This window comes from Coccinella septempunctata, chromosome 1, assembly GCF_907165205.1.
Source record: "Coccinella septempunctata chromosome 1, icCocSept1.1, whole genome shotgun sequence".
NCBI lineage: Eukaryota > Metazoa > Arthropoda > Insecta > Coleoptera > Coccinellidae > Coccinella > Coccinella septempunctata.
In genome coordinates this window covers 35,453,203-35,477,895 of record NC_058189.1, presented here as the reverse complement: position 1 = coordinate 35,477,895, position 24,693 = coordinate 35,453,203, and the positions used below count along the sequence as shown (strand labels likewise).

Sequence of the window (24,693 nt, the reverse complement as noted above, 5' to 3'; positions counted from 1 at the left end):
CGAAACGTCGACAAAATTCAACTGGGCTTAATTCCCCCTTTTACCAGTATACATAGTCCAATATAGCCACGATTCTCAAATTCAATATTATTTCAGATATTCGAACGGGACATTTGAATGGCTGTAAAAACGAAACCGTTTGATATTTTTCGATTCTGTTTTGATATTCGTGTTAGGTATGAAAATAAGTACAATCGTGAAAAATTTCATCAATTTCGAGTGAAATTTTTTTTTCGCTGTAGACATGTAAAAAAAAAGTTGTGTTCGATTTCTGAAAAAATTTTTTCACAGATATCCTTCAAAAATTGTGTTAATTTACGAAATCAATTTGGCAACCGAAAAAAAAAATCACGAATATTGCAGGTTTTCCGCCATTTTGTAATTTTTTTTTCGGTGCTCTACACCATTTCTGAATGAAGCATCCAAAAATACTACGATATGACAAGAAACCATTACTTCCAGTCTTATACATAACCGACCACACTCAATATAATAACGCTCGAAAATGACATTAAACACCGTGTATCTCCCTTATGCTTCGAAAACGGGAAGTATTTCATAAGAAAAAAATGATTCTCCCGATGTTCTCTACACGTCATATGAGTTTGTCCAGTTTATGATGAAACACCCTGTATGAGGATATTGAATCAACTGGACTCAAACCTCTTGGCAAAACCATCGGATGTTATGCCAATTATTTTCGATTTCGAAACGCCCTTTGAAACGGTCATAGCCTGAACTTCCTAGTGCAATAAGTTTAGTAAATCGTTTGGACAAAAAGTCATCCACGTGGTTTACTGATGGATCAAAATCAGAAAGGGGCACCGGCATTGCCGTATATGGTCCTAAACTGAGGATCTCTAAAGCCCTAGGAAGTGAACCCTCTATTTCACAGACCGAGACACTGGCTGTTTACGTATGGGCTCAGGAGTGTCTTAAAATGAACCTCAAACGTGAGCATATCTATATCACCACGGACAGCCAGGCCACGCTGATGTCATACGGTAGAAATATCATTTGTACCGCATGGAAAAGTCAGCAGATGAGATTTGCAGGCTCTGTGGATCAGAGGCAGAAACAGCTGAACACATGGTATGCAAGTGTCCAGAGCTGGCGGACCTAAGAACCACTGATATGGGGAAACTGGTCCTGGATACTGACGAAGTAACAACTAGGCCCCTAAGGATGTTATCAATTTTATCAGAAGATCTGCATGGTCGCAGTTCCCGAAAGGCTAATAAAGCCACAACGACCCCGGTTGAAATAATAATAATAATAATAATAATAGACCGCATAGCAGTACCAAATTAGGAATGTGATATCATGAGAAGTTGGTTAGCAAGTCAGCGGATTATGCAGTTGATTTTGAGTGCCCTGAAGGCAGTTGCATAAGGAATTTTGATATTATTTTGAGAGTTAAACATAAGTTGTGAATAGTGAAGTAATCGCAATGACCAAATGAAATGAGCCTATTTTGATTATTTATGGATATAAAAGTCTAATAGTTGGAGTTATATAATTAACAGCAAGTTTTTGAAAGCTTATGTTTATTGATTCTTTACAGTGTTCACAAAAAAATTAATTGAGTTTCTCGGGGAAGCAAACGCTTTTATAAACAATTCTTTAATATTCCTTTTTCACCAAACTAGCAGCCTTTTCACCAATCACGAGAGCAACAGCATGGTTATGTCCAGCAATGGGAGTTGGCATGATGCTGCAATCAGCAACTCTCAGATTTTTAATTCCGTAAACCTTCAACTTATTATCAACAACAGCTTTAGGGTCAGATCGTGGGCCCATTTTAACAGTACTAGAAATGTGACTTATATGGTTTGCTGTATATTTTATAGCACATAACCAATATTCTCTAGAATCGAATGGTTGTTGTCTGCAAAAGGGCATTTTCAAGATGGTCACTTTCATAATATTGGCCAATTTGACCAGTTCTTGTATACCTTCATAAAGAACCTCGATGTCGTCTTTATGGGACAGCATTGCGTTGTCTATCAGGGGAAAATCTTTAGGATCGGAGGAGGCTAGTTTGATGCTACCAACGGATTTCGGGTAGACCATATGGGCTTCCATTCTGAAATCTGTCTGGTCGTTGATCGATTCGTAATAATCATCGACTTCTTCGATATAATTTGTATATTCCGCTGGGGCTTTGCCGACGACAGGTTGTTGGTAACTGTAGATGATCTCTATGTTGGGCACCGAAGAATTTTTATTCCTCGTGTTAACATACGCGTAAGACCAAGTGTTTTGGGAGCTGGTAAGAAGGCCCTTTCCTTGGAGATATTCCTTCAGAAGTTGTCGGTAAGGTTGAATGGCCATTGTGTCATTCCTTCTCAAATCCAGCCCGAAGTAATAGTGATCTTTGGCATGAAGCCCCACCGGTAAATCTTGTATAACCTTTATTGAATGCTTTTCGAGTTCCTCCTTAGGTCCTATACCAGATAACATCAAGATTTGAGGGGAATTGACAGCACCAGCTGATAGGATAACCTCTTTTCTCGCTGATGCTCTGTACTTTTTACCGTTCAGGACGAATAAGACGCCTTTCGCAGTCTTCGTTTTTTCGTCTATTATAATTTTTGTTACGAAAGCTTTTAGGGTAACGTTGAAATTTGGTCTTTTCATCGAAGGTTGGACATAGGCGGTACCCCCACTCATTCTTTTACCGTTCTTCATGGTTCGTTGCTGCCTAGACACCCCCATCTGTTTCTGTCCGTTGTAATCAGCATTGTATTCCACTTGGAGTTTCGCGAACGCGTTTTTCAGTTCTGTGAGATCTTCAAGGGGCTTTTTATGAGCTATGTTAATTGGACCTCCTTTGCCCCTATATCTGAGATCGATATTTTCGGATTCAAAATTTTCCAGTTTTTTGAAGTGCGGTAACATTTCTTCAAATGACCACCCGGGGTTGCCAGCGTTTGCCCACGTGTTGTAGTCTTCCTGGTTTCCTCTGCTGTAACCGAGGGCGTTTATGCTCCCTGAACCTCCTAGGATCTTTCCTCTGGCGTAATGACATTGGCGGTTCTTCCAACCTGAAATGAACAGAGTTTCAATAAGGGCTTACAGTGCTGTCTTTTGTCATTAGGATACTATATACCGGGTGGCCCACTCCAGACGCGGCGCTCATTTTGAGGGAGTAAATAATATATTTTGAAATTCTTTTCTTGTTGTGTCTGTAGCACAATTTAAAATTCATATATACAGGGTGTTCGAAAACAAAGATATAGACCAAAGTTACACTTTTTAAATGTAAGACCTCAAAAATTGAATGGCAAGCTCAAATTATGATGATTTTCTTCAGATCACTTTATACCTTAAAAGGACCATTTACGAGATAATGGCGAAATGGTTTACTAGTTTTGAATTGAAAATCGAAAATTGCTCAGAAACTATCAGGTTTAAATGTAGGGAAATTTTATGAAGATAGTTTCGAAATTAATTTTTACGTTCAACAACATATATAAAATCCGGGTGTGCCATTTGAAATAAGAAAGTTTTCGACGATTATTTGTAGTTGATGTTTGAGAGTTAATTATGATCACTCTGTATATTCCGGAGTTGAAATTATCTTTTATATGTAGGAGTAGCCAACTTGTCTACTCAAAAAACTCTGTCTGTATCGCTGGCGTAACTGTTTCTTTATTTATTCATATTTAATAAAACTCCATAGTTTCGATTTTTCGCCATTATCTCGTTAAGGGTGCTTCTGAGCTATGAAGTAATCTGAAGAAGATCATCACAATTTAACCTTGCCATTGTATTTTCGAGATCAAATACAGGGTGTTATATTTAAAAAAGTGTAGCTTTGGTCTATATCTTTGATTTCGAACACCCTGTATATATGACAATAATTTCAAATTGCGCTTTGCGACATCCTACACACAACATAAAAATATTTTCAAAATATCTTTATTTACTCCCTGAAAATAGGGCCACCCGATATACTAGTTCTCAAGCGCGTACCAAAATTTTCGACCCATCAAAGCGAACCGCGTCAATGACATAGACAACTGCAGGTTCCCGCTCTTTCAGCTTTGGGGAGATCGACCACCGAATGCGAAGTTGAGCGAAACTGTGCTTTTTCAATGCTAAATCACGAGTTACGTCACTCGATTCGTAGCTTGTCAATTATATCAGTACTGAAAATGCTCAGCTTCGCGCAACTTCGCATTCGGTGGCCGATCCGCCTTGTGTTTGTAACGAATTAATTATAACGAGCTATTAACTAACTTTCTAGCAGACGAAAAGAAACATACGATTTCAATTCTGAGATTTCGAATAGTTAATCAGTTTAAGTAGCAACTGCAAGTTCTGATTTTGAAAACATTTCCTGACGGAGTTCAAATATTTTTTCATCAAATAAAGCTCGAATATATTGATTTTGTTCTAGGCTCTAGATTTTTGAGAATTCTTGAAAGTAAGTTTTGTTTTCAAGTATTATGCAGTTTCATTAAAACTATTGATTTGTATGACACTCATCTGATTTGCAACGTTTGCCAGAAAAATTTTCTTTGTGTCAGCAAAAACTTTTCACTTGAGATATATTCATCATGAATATCCAGTGATGAGACATAATGACAAAAAATATCAAGTTCCCTGAGGATGAGAAGATACCGTTTGGTTCTCATGATTTATTAATAAATTATCAATTTATTCTTTGAAAATTAGAAAGTCATGAATTTTAGGAATATGGAAAAATTTGAGGCTTAAAGAGCCATGGATAATAGAAGTGTAGATTATATGATTACACTGGAAAATTGATTTATTACGACTGTAATCGGAGTAAATCTTAGTGGAGAAAATAAATTCGAAACAGATCAGAAGAGAACTATGGGAATCACCGATCTTTCTCAAACTTCGATTCGAAGTCTATTCATCATGCAAAATCCTCTTACGAAGAAAAACTAGTCACCTCTGGGAATAAAAAGAGATTATTCAAGTATGTGAGATCTTCAATCAACGTTAGAACATAGATATGGAATGGACATTCAGTGTTACAAATGAATGTTTTGTAGTACACATTCGATGTTTCTCTGACTAGCGTGACACTTACGGCCGTTTTCAATAATCCTATCTATCCATTGTTTCAGTTACTGAAGATATATTTTGGGATGGTTACCAATAATTACTAATCGTCAGTAAGTGAAACGATGGATAGATAGGTATATTGAAAACGGCCGTAAGACAATGGCGTTATATTAAAAAATTTACATACTTCCTATAGTTGGGGAGCCGATGAGGGAAATTCTGGATTTACTCTAGCGTATCAGATTAATATAAGGGGACATACCTTGGAGCCAGTAGAGTACCTCTACCAAAAATTAGACCTGTATATAGAAGGAATTGTCTAGGACAGCCTGTCAGAATAGTAAAAAAAAACGACCATTTATCATACTCGAGCGTGTCAGATTAAGATGTATGTGGTTAATTACAAATTGAAAAGTATATATTCTCTTAATCTGACAATTAAAGCGTGTCGAAAATGTGTGGGAGGCCGCCAAACTTGCAAAACAAAAACGTACATTCTCGAGCGCGGTGGCGTTTTTTCCTATTGTGAAGCTAATTATCCCAGAATAACGGAAAAAATATAATCTGATAGTTTTAGCAAGTCGAAACAATAAAACTTGGCCATAAAAGATCACAAAAATCAGTTTTTTTAATTATCTCCTACCCTGGGCTTCAAATCTTTTTCGCATTCATTATAAAAGTTGTAGATCCTAATATTTTCTACACATTTTGTCCTGAGCAATTCTTTTTACGTTCAAACGTTTTTGAGATATATGGCGATTGATGCGAGGTGTTTAGCCATACATGCTGGAGCGAAAATTCACTCGTTTGAAACAGGGGGGTGCAACTTCCATAGAATAATGTTGGTTCGCACAGAAGTGCTGACATCTATAGAGTATGTCCCACTTTGATAGTTACTAATAGGTTTCGAAAGGAAGGTTTCTTCACAGTAATAAGTTATGATGTCACTTTGTCGAATAACCAGCCAATATGACTAAAGAAGAAGAATATAAACTATGTTTCGTTGGTCTATAGATAACATTTGGCAAATCGTTTTGCGCAAGTCAAAGTTTGTCGAATTTCAAATTTGAAAATTTTTGATTTTGTTAGCTTTTTGGTTATTGAGAATGCCTTCGAAATATTGTTGTGTTCCTAAATGCTACAATAAAGATGATAAATGGTAAGTTAAATATATTATTGAATCCACGTAATTAGTAAATACAATAAACCCATTAATCTGAACATGGCGTCACTTATTTAATTCCTAGTTATAGAATAACAGAAATCAAGGACGCTCAAAAAATTTGGATTGAGAGAATTGGAAATCCAGACCTAGCAAATTTGCGTCATGCAATAAGTGCAAGTATTTGTAGGAAGCATTTTCATGCAGATTGCATAGGCACAGATGGAAAATTGAAAAGATTTGCTCTTCCTACACTGAATTTACCAGGTAATTTAATTCTCCTCTCTGTTATAATTCTTTTTCAAATAGAAGATTTATTTCCAGAGTACGTGAATAGTCGTCAAAATGACGATTTGTTTTTATATTCACCGATAGAATCTAACCCAGACTCGTCCAGGAAAATGCAAGGCATGTAAATATAATTCAACAAAGCTGAATTTTTTTTAAATATTTCCCATTGAATACAGATTCCATGAAACCCATCTATTTATTGGACGAGGTACCTGAAATAAAGGTTCACGTTCCCAAGAAGGTATATACCAGGGATGTTATTGGGAACGAATTGGCAGGTCCCAGCAGGCATACAGAAGGTTTTTATATTTTCTGTCATTTCAGAATTTGAAAGCCTCTCATGGGTGATATTCATTATTGGGTGATATTCATTACTAATGTTTTATATTTTTAGTCTCGGAAATGGAATCAAGTGAGGTGCAGATTGGAACAGAAACCAATCTTATTGAGGATATTCCTACATCTGAAGAGCTTCCTAGTTGGTACTAGGAGAAATAAACTCGTATTATTCTCGTTTATTGTTGTTATATACTAAATTATCTACTTTCTTGTTTTGTTTATTCTTTATATAAAATCATTCATCAAGATCATTTTTCAGACTTTGAACCAATAGATAGTTTGGCAAAAATGGTAAAAAGAAGAAGAAAAACTTGTTTTCAAACTGCCCCGCTGAAGAAGCAACTGAAATATTTCCGCAGGAAGGGAAAACAGGCCTGCGCTAAACATCAAAGTATGAAATCCAAGATAAAATCTCTTCAGGTTTCAAAATATCTGGAGAATCTGGAGAAGTTGAACAGAACAACTCAAAATTTCTTTTTGTCTCAAGTAAGAAATCAAAGATTGCGGGGAAGAGGTCGTCGTTTCACTATCGAAGACAAAATTTTTGCACTTTCAGTTTATAAGCAGAGTGGAAAGGGATATAGATATTTGTCCAAAATTTTCAGTTTGCCCTCGAGAAGAACACTATTAAATGTACTGAATGTACCCTTTGATTGTGGCATCAATTGTCAAATTTTTTCTAGCTTGAAAAATGCAGTGGGCAAATTGAAAGTTTCGGATAAATATTGTGTTCTCATGTTCGATGAGGTTGCGTTGAGCCCTAGTCTTTCCTACAATTTTTCCAAAGATTGTATGGAAAGACTAGTTGATTTGGGCAGTGGTGATCGTCGAGGGCAGTTGGCATGCTCTCGTATTCATGCTGAAAAGTATTAGAGGCCAATGGAAGCAGCCCTCTAGCTATTATTTCGTGCAAAATTCTGTAAAAACCAATGATTTGGTGAAAATTATAAAAGATGTAGTAAGACATGTTCGCCAGGCAGGCTTGCGGATTGTGGCAACAATATCTGATCAGGGAGCAACTAATGTTGCTGCTATAAATAAACTTATAGAAGCAACAAGAGAATACTGTTTGAGGAACGAAGTGGAGAAAAACCTACAAGGTTATCTAGTGGACAATGATGAAATTGTTCATCTTTATGACCCACCACATCTCCTCAAAGGTATTCGGAATGCCCTCTTGACAAAAGACTTACACTTCTGTCAAGATGGTGTTCAAAAAGTTGCTTCCTGGAAACATATTGTTGACGTCTATGAAATTGATGCTGCAGTCAATATTTACAGTTCATTTCTAAGCTGACTGACGAACATGTCTTGCCCCATAAAATAAAAAAAATGAAGGTAAAGAATGCAGCACAAGTTTTCAGCTGGTCACTGTATTCAGTTATGAATCTCTTAGCCGAGTCATGTAAAGAGAAACTGCCAACATCTCGAACTTATTTAGATCCCTCGGCGTCACAAACTGCTTCCGCCTTACTTTTTTTTGATGGACTCTTTGACAGTGTCAATGGACGCTCCCAAAGCGCCCCTAAAGATAAACCCTTGACAGGTGTGGTGACAGCAAAATCCCCTCATGTCCAGTTTTGGTGCACCTCCCTCCCTATCCTGGAATCCATGTATTTCATTGAAAGACTTTCCAAAAATCCCGTCATAACCCCCTCCTTGAAACATTTCGTATTCACAGTAAAAGGCTTCTTATATATTTGGGAATTTTTGAGGAAAAAAGGTGTAAAAATTATGGTTCCTCGTTGTTTCAACCAGGACCCATTAGAAATTTTTTTTCTCTTATAAGAAGCCATGGATATCGAAATGTTAATCCTACATGTTCCAATTTTATTGCTTCCTTTAAGTCCCTCCTTAGTAACAATTTGCTGTGATCACACTCACCTGGATCGAATTGCGAAGAGGATGCTGCTTGTGAAGCATTGGACACTCTCAAAGAGTTCCTCACAAAAAAAAATTGGTGACACGCGATCAAAATCGAAAGTACTTCCACCTATTTTTGAAAATTGGACGATGCAGAATTTTGACATCGATAGTGATTTGGGAACACCCTATGTGGCAGGTTATTTAGCCAAAAAAATAATGAGAGATATTAACAAATGTTCAAATTGCTTGGAGGTCATTGAGGCATATTGCAGTATACCAGCAAATTCCTTGATTGAAGCGAAAACGTATCGCCAATGCAAAATGATGAGACCCTCCCGAACATTTATTAGTATCTTTCATTGTTTTACTAAAGATGTCCTTACCCATATACCTCTTTTCATCAATCAGTTTGATATGAGAGAAGAAATTAAGAACTATATTAATATTGCTGATATCAGAGCTCTGCTCTGTTCAAACCATCAAAATATAGGAAATAAATTAGTAAATTTTTCGTTGAAATTCATAGTATATTTTTATGAAAGAACTGTAAACAAAATTTTATGTGGAAAAAAATCAATTCGATTCAACGATCCTATAATGAAGATGGCCGCGGAAAAATTTAATAAAAAAAGGAGAAAATGATTGTTTTTCCACATTGCCTTCAAATCATTGTTCTATCTTTAAATTTTTATTGTTTTTATTTATTATATTTATTTTTATTATTATACACTTAAATTCTACTACCTTTTTTGCTTCCTAATCCCTTCAACTCTCAAAAAAAAACCATTAGTTTTGGAGGCAAATATAATTGGGATTTCCATATTTACTTCATATCGGTAGCACATTATTACAAATTCATGTCCGAAACAATTTCATTTCTGACAACAATTTGCGATAGTGTGCTTCCGATTCGTAACTTACGGAAATTTCAATTTGGAATAAGCCTGCTACCCCTGAAGATTCACAAAGAATCCACCAGAGGGGGCGCGAATGCGATGAACGTTTAATAGGCATCTGTAATTTTGTTAACAACGCTGTCAAAAGCAAGCAGGTAAAAGTGGCACAGAGATAATAGATGTCGCGATATAAGGAACCAAAATTTTTTAGAGAGTTGCATATCTAGAGGTTATCTATGGTTTGAGAATAGTACATTCTAAGGTTCTGTCAGAGACTAAATTCGAAGTTGTCATCATAGAAATACCTTGTCATTTTGACAATTGGATGAATGTAGATTTGACTGGGATTCTACATTGACCTTGTCCTTACGCATGTGTGGCTAAGCTCCTCGCCCTTATCGCCCTCGAACTCGAGAACGATTAAGAGTATCTAGGTAAAATTGCTTCAGACAAAAATTGTGTAGAATTTTATTATCTACAACTCTCATAATGAATACAAAAAAAAACGATTAGAGGTACAGGCAGGGGAATATTAAAAAAAAAGCAAGCATATTCAAAGTGTCAGATTAAGAAAACCCCCCTGATTAGTGTCAGATTAATAGGTCAACACGTCTATAACACCGAGATTAACCATCTGTATGAAAATCTGATAGCTCGAGTATTTACAAGTAACGATTTTTTTCCAAATTTTCAAAGGACTGCTGTGACCTTGCGTCACGTCCAAATTGTCAGTCCCTTGAAAAGTAGCTCCCTTTGGATCCAATTAATATATCCTCAACACAATGGATTTTTTTTTTTTTTTTACCATTTCCAACTCTTCCGTACGGCCAAAAATATGTACGAAAACGAACGGCACTACGTCTGATTTTACATAGATTTAGTAAAAAACTTCTCAGAAACGAATCCAACTTTGTTGAAGTACATAAAAATGATCTGAAAACGTCAAAAGATTTTCCAAACTTAATGTACCTGAAATCTGAAATGTCGAGTGAACCGACAGAAGAAGATTCTCAGAAATATTTCAGAATTCCAAATTCTTTCTAAATAGACAAGAATGTCTGCATTTTTCGCGATCGAAAGTCATGATATAAGATAACTCTTAGGTGGGTGATAACACTGCCGGCTTTGGATAAGTAGGGACTCGTAGGACCAGATTTTGGTCGCCTTTTGAGATACTTCTTATATAATGATCGAATTGAGTTTAACTTCCTATTCTGTATTTAATCAGTGATATTTTGGCCCCATGAAATATCATTAGATATTTAATATGGCTCTTGCATGTTATCAGGACCGTCTACTGTCATTTAGAGGGCCCTTTATCAGCAATACAAAAAAAAATTTATGAAAACATCAGTTCGGCTCATGTTTTCTGTTTATAATGAAAGATGGGCATGAGATCTCCAAAAGAAGAAAGGAATACAAATGACATTCTAGGCTTTTAAACCTAAGAAAATTTGGCATTTGTTAAATCAATTGCAAATTTGCTCACCAAGGCACGCATTTTTTTGTGGCACCGTATAATAGCCCCAGTTTCTGTCAGAATATTGGAGTAGCGGCCACATGAAAGGGATTTCAGCCAAATCGTCCACCATATCGCCAGCTTCCAGGACTAGTACATTACATCCCTCGATTTCACTCAAACGCGTTGCTATAACGGATCCTGATGAACCTCCTCCTGCCACGATGTATTCAAAGATTCCATAATCTGGAAATCTTATTATTTATATATGTATTATTTATATTCTGAGGAAATTCAGCGAAAGAAGAGTATATTATGAATAATAATGAAAATACACATAATCTTCGGTATAACCTTGTACGAGAAAAGAACAAAAACAAGACAATAAAAAGATTTAAAAAAATAGAAAAACAGAATGAAGCATAATGAAAAATCAAAAAAAAACTTTCGCTTCAATGCAAAAAAAATGAAAAATTTTAAATTATCAGTAGAAAAAACAAAGGAACATTGGTTGAACACATGAATTCGAAGCAAAAGAAAATTTTTCACAGATTTTCGCTAACGTTATCTTCATTCATCAAGACCAAGAAAATCCTTAATTTCTTCGTGTTTTTTTGTAATAATATTTTCGGTTACTTACCAGTTATAGTTTTATCATTGTGGTAATTTCCCAAATAATCGCTGTTGTCTTGACGTGGTTTATAAGTTTTTTTTTGTTCCAAAGCGTTGTTGATCAGTGTTTCCAAGTGATCAAGTTGAGGGTTCTCATCACTTCTACACGCAAATTTATCAATCGATAATGAGACCAAGATTGTAATAAATACTCCTCTGACAGAATAAGACGACATTTTTTAGAGCAATGAAATAAATTTTTACTGTCTTATATATACCGCAAACGCGAAATCTACCTCTAACAGTCATCGGTAATGTCCGAGTGGAAAAAATTATTTTGAAATGTTAATTGAAACTTATCTTTGAACGAAAAATAATAGGAATTCGATAATTCAGGTAGTTATACGAATGAAAGCATTTCCATCGTGACCTTTATTTGTTATCGAGAATTCTTTCTTGTTCCTCGTTCATGAATTCTTTCTCGAAAAAATTGGACATTGTCGTTGATTGGGAATCAAGTGATTTTTAGACGAAATATTAGGTGGTTCACGTAATATTTTTTTTGGCAAACATATGATACATTTTTGAAATCGGCAAAAAAATTGCAGCAAGATGAAAGAAGATCAGAAATCCCTGTCGTAACTCGAAAATCACTGGATCAAAAAATTTATTGATATCATATTCGAATTCCTCATAAAAATTGCCTGTATAATGTAACAACAGATTTCGAATACGAGTTCAAATAAGCGAAATATTCAGCTTGAGTAAAAATGACAATATTTCAATTTTCGTTCATAACTCAAAATCTATGAACGTTAGGCTGGATATGTTTTCAGTTTTGGATTAGTCAAGAAAAAAGAGCTCGAGAATGTGTCGTCCGTTTTCTTCTAGCTGCTATAGTTCTCGAGATCCCCTCAGTAGACAACGAATTTTGCCCTCCCTGCACATTTGTTCTATTTTTTATTGTAATATTGGGGGTTTCACGTCATTACTGCTCAATGCAGTGTAAAATAAATAAAAATAAATACATATTTATATCGTGTAATTACAACGCATACTCTAGTTAATCTGGTGGGTAGATTTTCCTAATTCTACACCATTGTAATAATAATATTATATGAAATTTTTGTTATTGAGCATTAAACTAAATTATTTTTTCCATTATGCTAACAATTTCAGCGTTTATTTCTCAGTGTCACTGAAATCGTTACGGAGGAATAACTTTGGATAAGTAATAATATTTTATGTATCAATTCACATTTTGTGCTTCATCTGAATATATTCTGATGATAAAGTTTAGTTGTAGTTATTTTTGATGAAAGTTTTTAGTAATTTCGATTAGAACGTACTATGTGAAAATCACTTGTACAGGGTGGGCATAATTGGTAATACCTGAATTACAACTTCTTCAACCCAACGAGATAGAGGAGAATGCATGGCACATAATGGTCGTCTTTTTTCGAGAAACTAATAATGCCATCAACTGCATTACATTATCTTCTTTTGTTTTCGACTTATATGCCTAAATTAAATTTTCAACTTTGGTCATTATCTCTGTTTGAGCTAGGATGCTGAAATGAAAACATTATAGGGACACTTTTTTGATAGCAATCCAGTGACGTACTATGATTATTTTCAACAGGTACATTTGCTGAGCTACAACATGAAAATGTGTTTTTTCTTATGAAAACAGTAGTTTAAAATGACTTAGAAAGACTGAGGGCGATGTATGATATATTTCTAAAAAAGAAAAAAATTGCTATTTCTTCTGAGCTCTATCATCAATATTAGCGGAAATATAAATTCATTTCGATATCGCCATTTTCCAATTTTCGATTATAACTCGAAAACAAAAGAAAGTAGCCAAAAATGACTACTACTCTTGTTAGTTTCTCAGGAAAAGAGAACGAGAATGGGGTATCAGATTTTGTCTATCTCCTCTGGTTTAAAACCTCTAGTGCTAAAACATCGAAATTTGCCCATTCTATACATTATATTAGTAATATTGTTTGAACATAATTCAATCCGCTTTTGAAAAAACGCATTTGAAAACTTCATTGTTTCACAAAAAAGTTCAAATTAAATTTATGCATAAAATGTATTCTTTTTGATGTCAGAAATATTTTGCTGATAGAGCTATGTGAAGCTGGCACCCCCAAATGCGAATTTTTAAACAAAAATTTCAGGGTCGTTTGTCCATCGTAGGTCCACGTTTGTCCACTTTTTTTTTTTTCATTTGTCCAGGCACCGTTTGAGAGATATGGGAAAAAACTTTTTTCGGTGCATTTTCTGAGCAGCACCCCCAAATTGCAAAAACGTTTTTTTGATGGTACAAATCGTTTGTCCAACGTAAGTCCACTTTTGTCCACCCAATTTTTTCATTTGTCCACCCACAGAATCGTAGAAATCAACCTTTTGAAATTTTGGCACCCCCAAATGAAAATTTTTGAACCAAAATTTCAGGGTCGTTTGTCCATCGTAGGTCCATGTTTGTCCACCAAATTTTTTCATTTGTCCACCCACAGAACCGTAGAAATCAACCTTTTAAAATTTTGGGGAAAGTGTGAAGTTGGCACACCCAAATGAAAATTTTTGAACCAAAATTTCAGGGTCGTTTGTCCATCATAGGTCCATGTTTGTCCACCTTTTTTTTCATTTGTCCAGGCACCGTCTGAGAGATATGGAAAAAGAAGTTGTTGCGGTGCATTTTCTGAGCAGCTCACCCAAATTGCAAAAACGTGTTTTTTATGGTTGAGATCGTTTGTCCAACGTTAGTCCACTTTTGCCCACCAAATTTTTTCTTTTGTCCACTCACAGAACCATAGAAATCAATCATTGAAAATTTTGGAAAGTGTGAAGTTGGCACCCCCAAATGAAAATTTTTTAACCAAAATTTCAGGGTCGTTTGTCCCTCGTAGGTCCATGTTTGCCCACCTTTTTTTTTATTTGTCCAGGCACCGTTTGAGAGAAAAGAAGTTGTTTAGCTGGCACCCCCAAATGCGAATTTTAAAACAAACATTCCAGGGTCGTTTGTCCATCGTAGGTCCATGTTTGTCCACCCTTTTTTTTCATTTGTCCAGGCACCGTTTGAGAGATATGGAAAAAAAACTTTTTTCGGTGCATTTTCTGAGCAGCGCTCCCAAATTGCAAAAACGTTTTTTTGATGGTACAGATCGTTTGTCCAACGTAAGTCCACATTTGTCCACCCAATTTTTTCATTTGTCCACCCACAGAACCGTAGAAATCAACCTTTTAAAATTTTGAAAAGTGTGAAGTTGGCACCACCAAATGAAAACCACCAAAATTTCAGAATCGTTTGTCCATCGTAGGTCCATGTTTGTCCACCTTTTTTTTTCATTTGTCCAGTCACCGTTTGAGAGATATGGAAAAAGAACCTGCAGTTCTGAATCTAAACTCGCCAAAGTGTGTTCCGATTTATTATGTTTCGATTTGGATCTTGTATTTGAAATTGAGAAAGATCTATTTCCTGATGGAATAAAATTGAACGAAATTCCTGTGGATATTGAGGTAATACATAAATGTATGCTAGGCGGGGTGATTGTCCATTATTCCCAACACTTTGTCGTATTTACAAGACGGGTTACAGGAACTTGGACAAAATGCGAAGATATGTCTCTAAAAGTGAAATCAGTCAAAGACAATATTTTTGTATGTCATCGCCATTTATATCAAATGAGGAAACTGATAAATTAATATGATACTCGTAGTCTTGTCCATATTTTTCGTTTCAAATAAATAATAGAAAGGAAAACAGATGATTTATTTACCCATATATTCCCCATAAATTGAAAAACATCAACAAATCCTTATTTGCAATTTTTGAATTGTCTAATGGAGGACTTTGATAATTGGTTTTCTTTTCATTACATAACAGTCCATTCCATTTGCGAATGGTACCTGGACAACTGAACAAATTCGTAGACAAATATGACCCGCGATGCACCAACGTTATTCTCAATAAATTCGCAGTTGTTGGTAAAATTACGAATAAAAAGAATATATTTGCTTTTTTTATCAATAAAGCATATGAACCAATGAAAATTTTGATTGGACAAAGGTGACTTTGGACGAACGATTCATTTGGTAAAAAATATTTATTTTAGCAACGAAGAATTTTGATTAATCAATTTTTCATCCCATCTTGCTAATGGAGTCTATACAAATGCAAATGATGCCAATATAACACTTTTTTTTTATTGTTTTTATGGTTCTGCGAGTGAACGAATCAAATAATTGCCTAGATTGTAGTGGAATTGCGGAAAACGCCTTCCCTCAATAGGGTGAAACTGCTCAGAAAATGCAATGGAAAAATTCCCTTTTTTATATCTCTCATACGCTCCCTGGATAAATGAAAAAAAGGTGGACAAACAAACCTACGATGGACAAACAACCCTGAAATTTTGGTTTCAAAATTCGTATTTGAGGTTTCAGCTTCACACTTTCATCCAAAAGTTTCAAAGATTGATTTCTATGGTTCTGTGGGTGGACAAATGACAAAATTTGGTGGACAAAAGTAGACTAACGTTGGACAAACGATCTCAACCATAAAAAACACGTTTTCGCAATTTGGGTGAGCTGCTCAGAAAATGCACCGCAACAACTTCTTTTTCCATATCTCTCAAACGGTGCCTGGACAAATGAAAAAAAAGGTGGACAAACATGGACCTACGATGGACAAACGACCCTGAAATTTTGGTTCAAAAAGTTTCATTTGGGGGTGCCAACTTCACACTTCTCAAAATTTTCAAAGATTGATTTCTATGGTTCTGTGGGTGGACAAATGAAAAAATTTGGTAGACAAAAGTGGATTAACGTTGGACAAACGATCTCTACCATAAAAAACACGTTTTCGCAATTTGGGTGAGCTGCTCAGATAATGCACCGCAACAACTTCTTTTTCCATATCTCTCAAACGGTGCCTGGACAAATGAAAAAAAAGTGGACAAACATGGACCTACGATGGACAAACGACTCTGAAATTTTGATTTCAAAATTCGCATTTGAGGTTTCAGCTCCACACTTTCATCCAAAAGTTTCAAAGATTGATTTCTATGGTTCTGTGGGTGGACAAATGACGAAATTTGGTGGACAAAAGTGGACTAACGTTGGACAAACGATCTTTACCATAAAAAACACGTTTTCGCAATTTGGGTGAGCTGCTCAGAAAATGGGCCACAACAACTTCTTTTTTCATATCTCTCAAACGGTGCCTGGACGAATGAAAAAAAAGTGGACAAACATGGACCTACGATGGACAAAATACCCGGAAATTTTGGTTAAAAAATTTTCATTCGGGGGTGCCAACTTCACACTTTCCAAAATTTTAAAAGGTTGATTTCTACGGTTCTGTGGGTGGACAAATGAAAAAATTGGGTGGACAAATGTGGACTTACGTTGGACAAACGATCTGTACCATCAAAAAAACGTTTTTACAATTTGGGGGTGCTGCTCAGAAAATGCACTGAAAAAAGTTTTTTCCCATATCTCTCAAATGGTGCCTGGACAAATAAAAAAAAAGGTGGACCAACATGGACCTACGATGGACAAACGATTCTGAAATTTTGGTTCAAAAATTTTCATTTGGGGGTGCCAACTTCACACTTTCCAAAATTTTAAGAGGTTGATTTCTACGGTTCTGTGGGTGGACAAATGAAAAAATTGGGTGGACAAAAGTAGACTTACGTTGGACAAACGATCTATACCATCAAAAAAAACGTTTTTGCAATTTGGGGGTGCTGCTCATAAAATGCACCGAAAAAAGTTTTTTCCCATATCTCTCAAACTGTGCTTGGACAAATGAAAAAAAAAGGGGGACAAACGTGGACCTACGGTGGACAAACGACCCTGAAATTTTTGTTTCAAAATTCGCATTTGGGGGGTGCTAGCTTCACATAGCTCGATACTTCTGCTTGGAAACAATTGGTGCCCAAGGAAAATCGAATAGATATTTTGAGAACATTTCACGATGATCCTACCTATGGAGGACATTTCGGCATTTATAAAACATATCATAAAATTTTTTCTAAGTACAGTTGGCCAGGAATGAAACATGACATAACGAAATATGTAAATAAATGTAAAACTTGTGCGGCCAATAAACCTGAGCAAAAACTCAAAGCAGGTCAACTGGGTACAAAGCCTGATATCGATTGGTGTTGGCAATATATCGCGATTGACTTAATCGGACCATTTCCAAGAAGTAGCAAAGGATTCCAACATGTGCTAGTAGTATGCGATTTTTTCAGCAAATTTACACTACTCTTTCCTCTAAGACAAGCTACCACAAATTCAATTGTAAGAATTTTAGAAGAGCAAGTTTTTTCGCTATCTGGTGTCCCGGAAATTTTGAAATGCGATAATGGCAGTCAATTCAAAAGTAAAGACTTTTCGAAATTGTTAAAAGAATATAATGTTAAAGTATTCTATAATCCGTTATACCATTCAGAGCCAAATTTCTCGGTAAGATCAAACCGTGTAATAAAAACTATGATCGCGAGTTATATCGAAGATAATCATAAAAAATGGGATAAATACTTGCCACAAGTAGCATGTGCATATCGTACAGCTCAACACGAAATAATCAGAAACACCCCCTATTCTGTTAACTTTGGATGCGAGATGATAATTGATGGTAACGATTATGAGTTCGAAAGGATGAAGAAGGATATAGCTGATACTGATAAGGTTAGGACAGACGCATCAGAATGTACAAAAAAACTTGCCATGATGAAACAACTTAGACTATATGTTAAAGATAAATTGAAAATAGCTCATGAAAAGTGCAAGCATTCCTACAATTTAAGGCATAGACCGCAAGAGTTTAATGTAAATGATTATGTTTGGGTTAAGAACCACGCCTTGTCTTCTAGTGCAAAGAATTTTTCCGCTAAATTGGGTGATAAATTTTGTTGGCCTTATAGAATATCGAAGAGACTTGGTATTAATACTTATGAACTTGTAGATGGTTCAGGTAGTTCGAAAGGTCATTGGCATATATCTCAGCTCAAGCCTGATAATAGACTTGATGATGGTTAGAAACTGATTTACTCCAGTTTCTAACCATCATCAAGTGTCTCTTCACTTGTATTTATATTTTTTGATTTTGTACCTACACCTTTTGGAAAAAAAAATCTTCGATTTTTTTTTTTTTAAGAAGGGGAATTATGTTACAGTTCGTTTTTTTTTATTCACAAAATTCGTTTTTTGGTTTATTCGTTCACTTCAGAATTGAAATTTCACATTATTGTTATTAGATTAATTCTATTTTCTTTTTACGAATTTCAGGTTCAGGATATTGTTTTCAGGTCTAAATTCTTATTATCTGATGGTAATTTAAGTTTTAAAGTTTTCATCTAATTGTAATTTAATCGTTATAGATTTCATTTTTTAATTTTCACATTGGTAAGTTCGTCAATGCATGGGTAGATGTCACTGTTGGTCAACCGGTTCGTTTTCTTCAAAATTAATTCTGCGTATTATTATGGTTTTTGTAGTTTCACTATCAGTTTTTTTTACTCATTTTTTTGTAACTTCCGAAATCTGGCTTTCCGATAAATTTAAATTCAAAAGTCGCCATTATTCTTAGAAAACTTCGTGAGTTGAGACATAGTCACAAAATACTAAATTGCAGCCGAGTTGTTGAAGTCATTTCGTTTGATATTTCAGTTTGGCTTATTAATTCAGCTGTAATGGCATTATTTTGGAATCGATTAAATTCGGATAGCCTTAAAATTACTTTTGTGGATTCTGGACATACATAATTTGGATATTAGCTTCAACCTCAATTTGGTTCGACCAAAATTGAATGGTGACACCGACCAGCCCATTGACGAGCTTCCCAAGGGGAAAAAGCAAGCATATTATATTGGTACAAACCAGGAAGAGCAACCGAGCCCCATACCTTTTGTCATACCAGAAATAGGTCAACCAACAAGATCAAGAAGTGGCATTCGCTCTAAGTTAAGTCCCTCCGTATGTTTTTTTTTATATCGTGTTAAAGTAATTTTTTTCATTCTTGTATTTTTCTTGCAATCTCTAAATTCTACTATCAAAGTTCATTATTCTTGTTTCTATTTCATAAATTTCACTATCAGTTCTCTTATAACTTTCTTAAACTTCATGGAATTCTGGCTAAGATGAGAAGTCTCCCTGCATAATTTTTTTGAAGATTGTAACTAATTTTTTTGGATATTTAAATAATTGTATAACTTGGGATTGATACATCTAAATTGAATTGTAATAAACCAATAAACGAACCATTTTTTTTTCTTACATTTGCCACATAGTGATATCGAGGGTAGGTACCCTGACCTGACGGGTCTGAGCCAGAATTTGAATTTAATCTTTTAGTTCTAAGGAATCTATTGTTGACATACTAATGTTTCTTTGAATTAGGTGAATCAATAAGAACGTGGAAAACTGAATCTAATTAAACAATTCCTCTGCAATGAGTTATGTGTAATTAATTCATCGATTTCACTCTTATACCATATGCAATTCATAGAAAAGAGACACTCTGATCTTGATTTCTGAAAAGTCAAAACAACTATGTTTTGAAGAGAGGACACAACTGGAAAATAGCAGTGGTCTCGAAAATACGAATATTCCTGACACTTGATGTCAAAGTATATATTCTTATATACTCGAAATTGCAAATAATCGAATATCACTTTGTAGTGAAAAGGAAACAAAAATCTATGCAAACTGTGGTTATTATACTTGAATTTTTATTGAATAAATGTGAATATTCAATGTGTGATACTGATTCATCCTCGTCCAATTTCTTGATCATCTAGTCAACCAAATGATATATCCGTAATGAAATTCATAATTTTCTACCCAACTCAACTCTTCTTCTACCAGCGTTTTCAACTCCTGATATCATAATGCATCGATCCGAACGCCTACTAGATGAAATGAGATAGAAAGTCCTCTCGGTTATAATATTTCCATCTTCGAACATTTCGTACGAGTAGTTTTCAGATTTCGATGCCATATTGAAAACGAAGCGTTTTGATTGAGTCGCTAGAAATATTTAATGTACACGAGGAGAGCACACAAACTGGACGATCGACCAACTCAATTGTTCTAGAATAGCATCAAAGTGGTCAATAGTGGAGCGTTTGCGCTGCTGCAATCCCAAGCACTGAGCAACACTTAAGCTGCGATGGTTTATATACCGAATCGCTGTCGGGAGCTTGTCGTAGTTATCCCCACTACTCGAACAACTTTTCGCCTTGTCTAAGAGTCCACCGCAGTTCATAATTATTCCGTGCAGTCTGAGATAGAATTTTTATTCTATTATTATCGCCACTTGAGAAGATGAAAACAATGATACTAGTATTCTTTATTTTTCCCCATAATATAGTCCCATTATTCCAAAATCAAAATTGGAAAACTGTTGAGGGGGTCCTCTTAAAATATCATTTAGCTGTGGTTGGTAGTGGTTTTAGGTGTGTTGAAATTTTTGTTTAAAATTCTTCGAATCAATGATACAGAATAATTATTCCCAATCAAATAACTTTTAATTTTGTTCATATTATCAACGTGAACAGAACATGAACAAAATCAAAAGTTTTTTGATTAAGAATAATTATCCTGTATCCCTGATTCGAAGAATTTTGAACAAAAATGATTCAACACACCTAAAACCACTACTAACCACAGCTAAAAGATATTTTAAGATTTCCTATATACAGGGTTTATCTGAACGGGTGAGTCAGCTCTTAAGATATCAAATCGTTGAAATTGCCTTCAAACCAGCCAATACCGTCGGGGGATTTTATTCCAAGTTGAAGTGGAAAACTGCTCTTGACTTAAAATCTGGTGTTATCTATAGTATCCCTTGCAGAGAGTGTAACAAAGTATATATAGGACAAACTAACAGGTATCTGAGAACTAGATTGACTGAACACACAAGAGACTGTATTAATATACACAATCCAGCTAAAATGAAAGATAACTGCATTAGCTGAACATTCTTTCAATGAATTACACTCGTTCGATTTCGATAGTGTTAAGATACTTGATTGCCAAACTAATTTAAATAAAAGGTTGTTTTGTGAAATGCTGGAAATAAAAAAAAAGTAAATTCTCTCAATAAGAGGAGTGACATTGAGAATTTGAACACGGCCTATTTCAATATAATCCAAAGAATAAGAAATCTCACATCTTAACGTAACAGTAGTCATGTTCGTGTGTCTACATATTGTTTCCTTACCTTCTTGACATATGATTATTTTCACGTTGAATATACTTCATTTTCATTTCTGATTAATTCGAGTCATATTCCGTAGTATGCCTGTTATAACATCCCTCAATTATTTATTACTGAAGACAATAGAGACCATACTGCGGAGAAATTTCTTTTGGACTTTTTCAAGTCGCTCTATATAGGTTTTATAAAAGGGATTCCATATAACCGAAGCAAAGTTCAATTTACTGTATACATATGAATAATAGGGGGTAATAATGGATCTATCGTTGGAAAACGATCGACTCTGTCTCAATATGTAGCCAAGCATCTGAGCTGAAGATGTTACAATATTGTCAATATGTATGTTGAGTTTCAGTTGGTAATCAAATGTTACACCCAAATCTCGTACATGATATAGACGCGTCAGCGGTGAATGCAGAATAGAATAAGAGATCACCGGAGTAGCTTCAATTTATTTCATTGAAGGGTCAATAATAAATAATCTTTTTATATTTATATATATGTAACCAAGTTGTTAATTTAATGAGGATATGTTGTTAATTTGTTCGATCTTTTTTTTTCTCTTACCCTTCATTAATGTTTGCTTGCTTTAGTGGTTCGTTCGTATACAAAACTTTCTATATATGTTTCCTTCCAAATTGTTCTAATATTTTTCTTGTTGATTTGTAATGCTACGTTCTTTAAATAGCGTCTTAATGTGTACCATCTATTGTAGAGCCCTGAAGACGATTTTGAATAAATCGAAACGTCGGAATTTTGTTAAATTGATTCTCTTTAACCCAGACCAACAAGGACCCTCTCAACTGTTATCAAATTAAAATAAGGTCTTTACAAATACATCAAAATCCAAATTGGGGCTAGGATGAATAAGATGATTCCAAAATTTCAGCATATATTGAATAACAAGGACTATATATAATATATTAGTTGTCAAGATGGCGGAAGATACGGACGCATCTGATAGAGAGGTCGAAGAATTGGGTATTAATCCAAAAATTGGTGGAGAAAAAAATTTCAAATGTTGTGCAAAACCGTGTAAAGTGTGCATGTGCAGAAATTGCTGCGCTATTATCCATGATAGCTGCACCAAAAGAATGAAAAATGTAAGAGTGATCGACGGGAAAACAATCGAATGCTGTGATGCAAAAAATGAAAGTGAAGTGGAGGGTGATAAAACTGAAGTTCAATCATTGAAAATGGAAATTCACTATCTGAAGCTCTTAGTGGAAGAAATGCGCGACAAAAACAAGGTACATACTCTAAATAGTGAACTCCTTCAAGAAAAGTTAAGAGAGGTTAGGAAAGAAAAACCTGATAATTACGGAACCACAATCGCTTCAATCAAGATAACAGAAGAAAACAGAGATAAACAATGGGAACAACCATAGAAATCATAATATAGATACTTACTCTAGAATGCTAATCCAGTAGTAAAAAATGCGGCGAAAAATTGACAGTTGTCGTTAAAGCGAATGCGCGACATTAGTTTATTTCAACTCGAACGTTGCCTAGACTTTCCTACCTTATGTCAGTCGAATTGTTTATTTGGTATAAATGAGAAATAAACATATTTCATTCAGTGAAAAAACTTATTTTTCGATTCATACAGGACTTCTTGTCGATATTGAACACATATATGGATGACTAATTGTGTTAATATATGCTTTGTTTTAGAAAATCAGTACAATGATGTTGCAGGTTTCAATGAAAATATATCGGGATCTCGGAGGTGACGTGTTCAAATCTGAATTTGTCGATAGAGGTATTATTGAGTATTCATTGATTGTTTGACCAAACCGTGAATTGGCTGAAGATTGGAGTTTTATAGCGAATTCCATGGTAACAACTGGTGCTTACTAAATAATTGGAACTCACAACAAAAATTCCAGAAGATCTAAACTTAATATCACCAATGCAATTCGATATTATCGCAGATTCGATTAGATGAACAGGTATCTAAGCATTGAGTGCATATTATAATCTCCGTGCAACAATTTTGAAATATCCTGATCTAGTGCAATACTACTATATACCATCAATGGAATTCGCTATCAGTGGAACTCGATAATTCATTCAAGTTTTGAATTTTTATTTGCATTTATTATTTTTGATATGATAGATAAGTACACAAGTACATTTCAGAAAATGTGACTTAAAACTTCTTACCTCCGAGCAGATCGTGCAACAGTGAAAAATCAAATGACTGAAAGAAAACGCGTTGTTGTCCGACATACCTTCGTTACATGAATTGTCCCCTCTTCATAAGATTCGATCGACAGAATATTCAGAAACTCGGCAACGTTCTACTAGAAAATAAACTAATGATGCGCATTCGTATTAACGACCACTGTCAATTTTTCGCCGCATTTCTTACTACTGGATTAGCATTCTAGAGTAATAATATATAATATGATTTCTATGGGAACAACACAAATCCGGTCGCTCATATGCAAACAGAGTAGGCGCAAAGGCGACTAGTTCAAACGAACCAAAGGAGGAAATCCAACAAGTGACACAACAGGGTAAACATACAAACCTCACAACTCAACAACAACAACGCAACACAACAGTTCCAAAATGGTAGTTACGGCGAGATGATTACATTTCCTCGCGTCCTGGTTTGGAACTCCCAAATTCGTTTATTCAATAAAATATAGATATAATACAACGTCCAGTTCTGAAATAATAGTTTTCTGTAGTTAATTAGTGGAATCTTTGAATGATTGTGTCCGTATAAAGTGATTATTGTGTTGTTTTCTGCATTGAGCACGTGGCTTTATCTTACAAA

The 24,693-nt window shown here is 35.0% G+C and overlaps 1 protein-coding gene across 1 annotated transcript; it reads right to left on the bottom strand.

The window, feature by feature from the left end:
• Window positions 1-1,530: 1,530 nt before the first annotated feature.
• On the bottom strand, window positions 1,531-11,943 carry LOC123321195 (glucose dehydrogenase [FAD, quinone]-like). Its single transcript, XM_044908681.1, has 3 exons — window positions 11,697-11,943; window positions 11,087-11,302; window positions 1,531-3,047 (listed from the first exon to the last, which is right to left on the bottom strand). The coding sequence occupies exons 1-3, from the start codon at window positions 11,902-11,904 to the stop codon at window positions 1,624-1,626; spliced, it is 1,848 nt and encodes a 615-aa protein (XP_044764616.1). The 5' UTR covers window positions 11,905-11,943; the 3' UTR covers window positions 1,531-1,623.
• Window positions 11,944-24,693: the final 12,750 nt, after the last annotated feature.

What these genes read in the sequence shown, in the direction of transcription:
- LOC123321195 (XM_044908681.1), bottom strand. Translation starts at nt 11,904, where the DNA reads ATGTCGTCTTATTCTGTCAGAGGAGTATTTATTACAATCTTGGTCTCA. An exon ending in CAATGATAAAACTATAACTG is followed by an intron (nt 11,303 to 11,696) that starts GTAAGTAACCGA and finishes TAAGATTTCCAG; the next exon opens with ATTATGGAATCTTTGAATAC. An exon ending in ACAAAAAAATGCGTGCCTTG is followed by an intron (nt 3,048 to 11,086) that starts GTGAGCAAATTT and finishes TGTTCATTTCAG; the next exon opens with GTTGGAAGAACCGCCAATGT.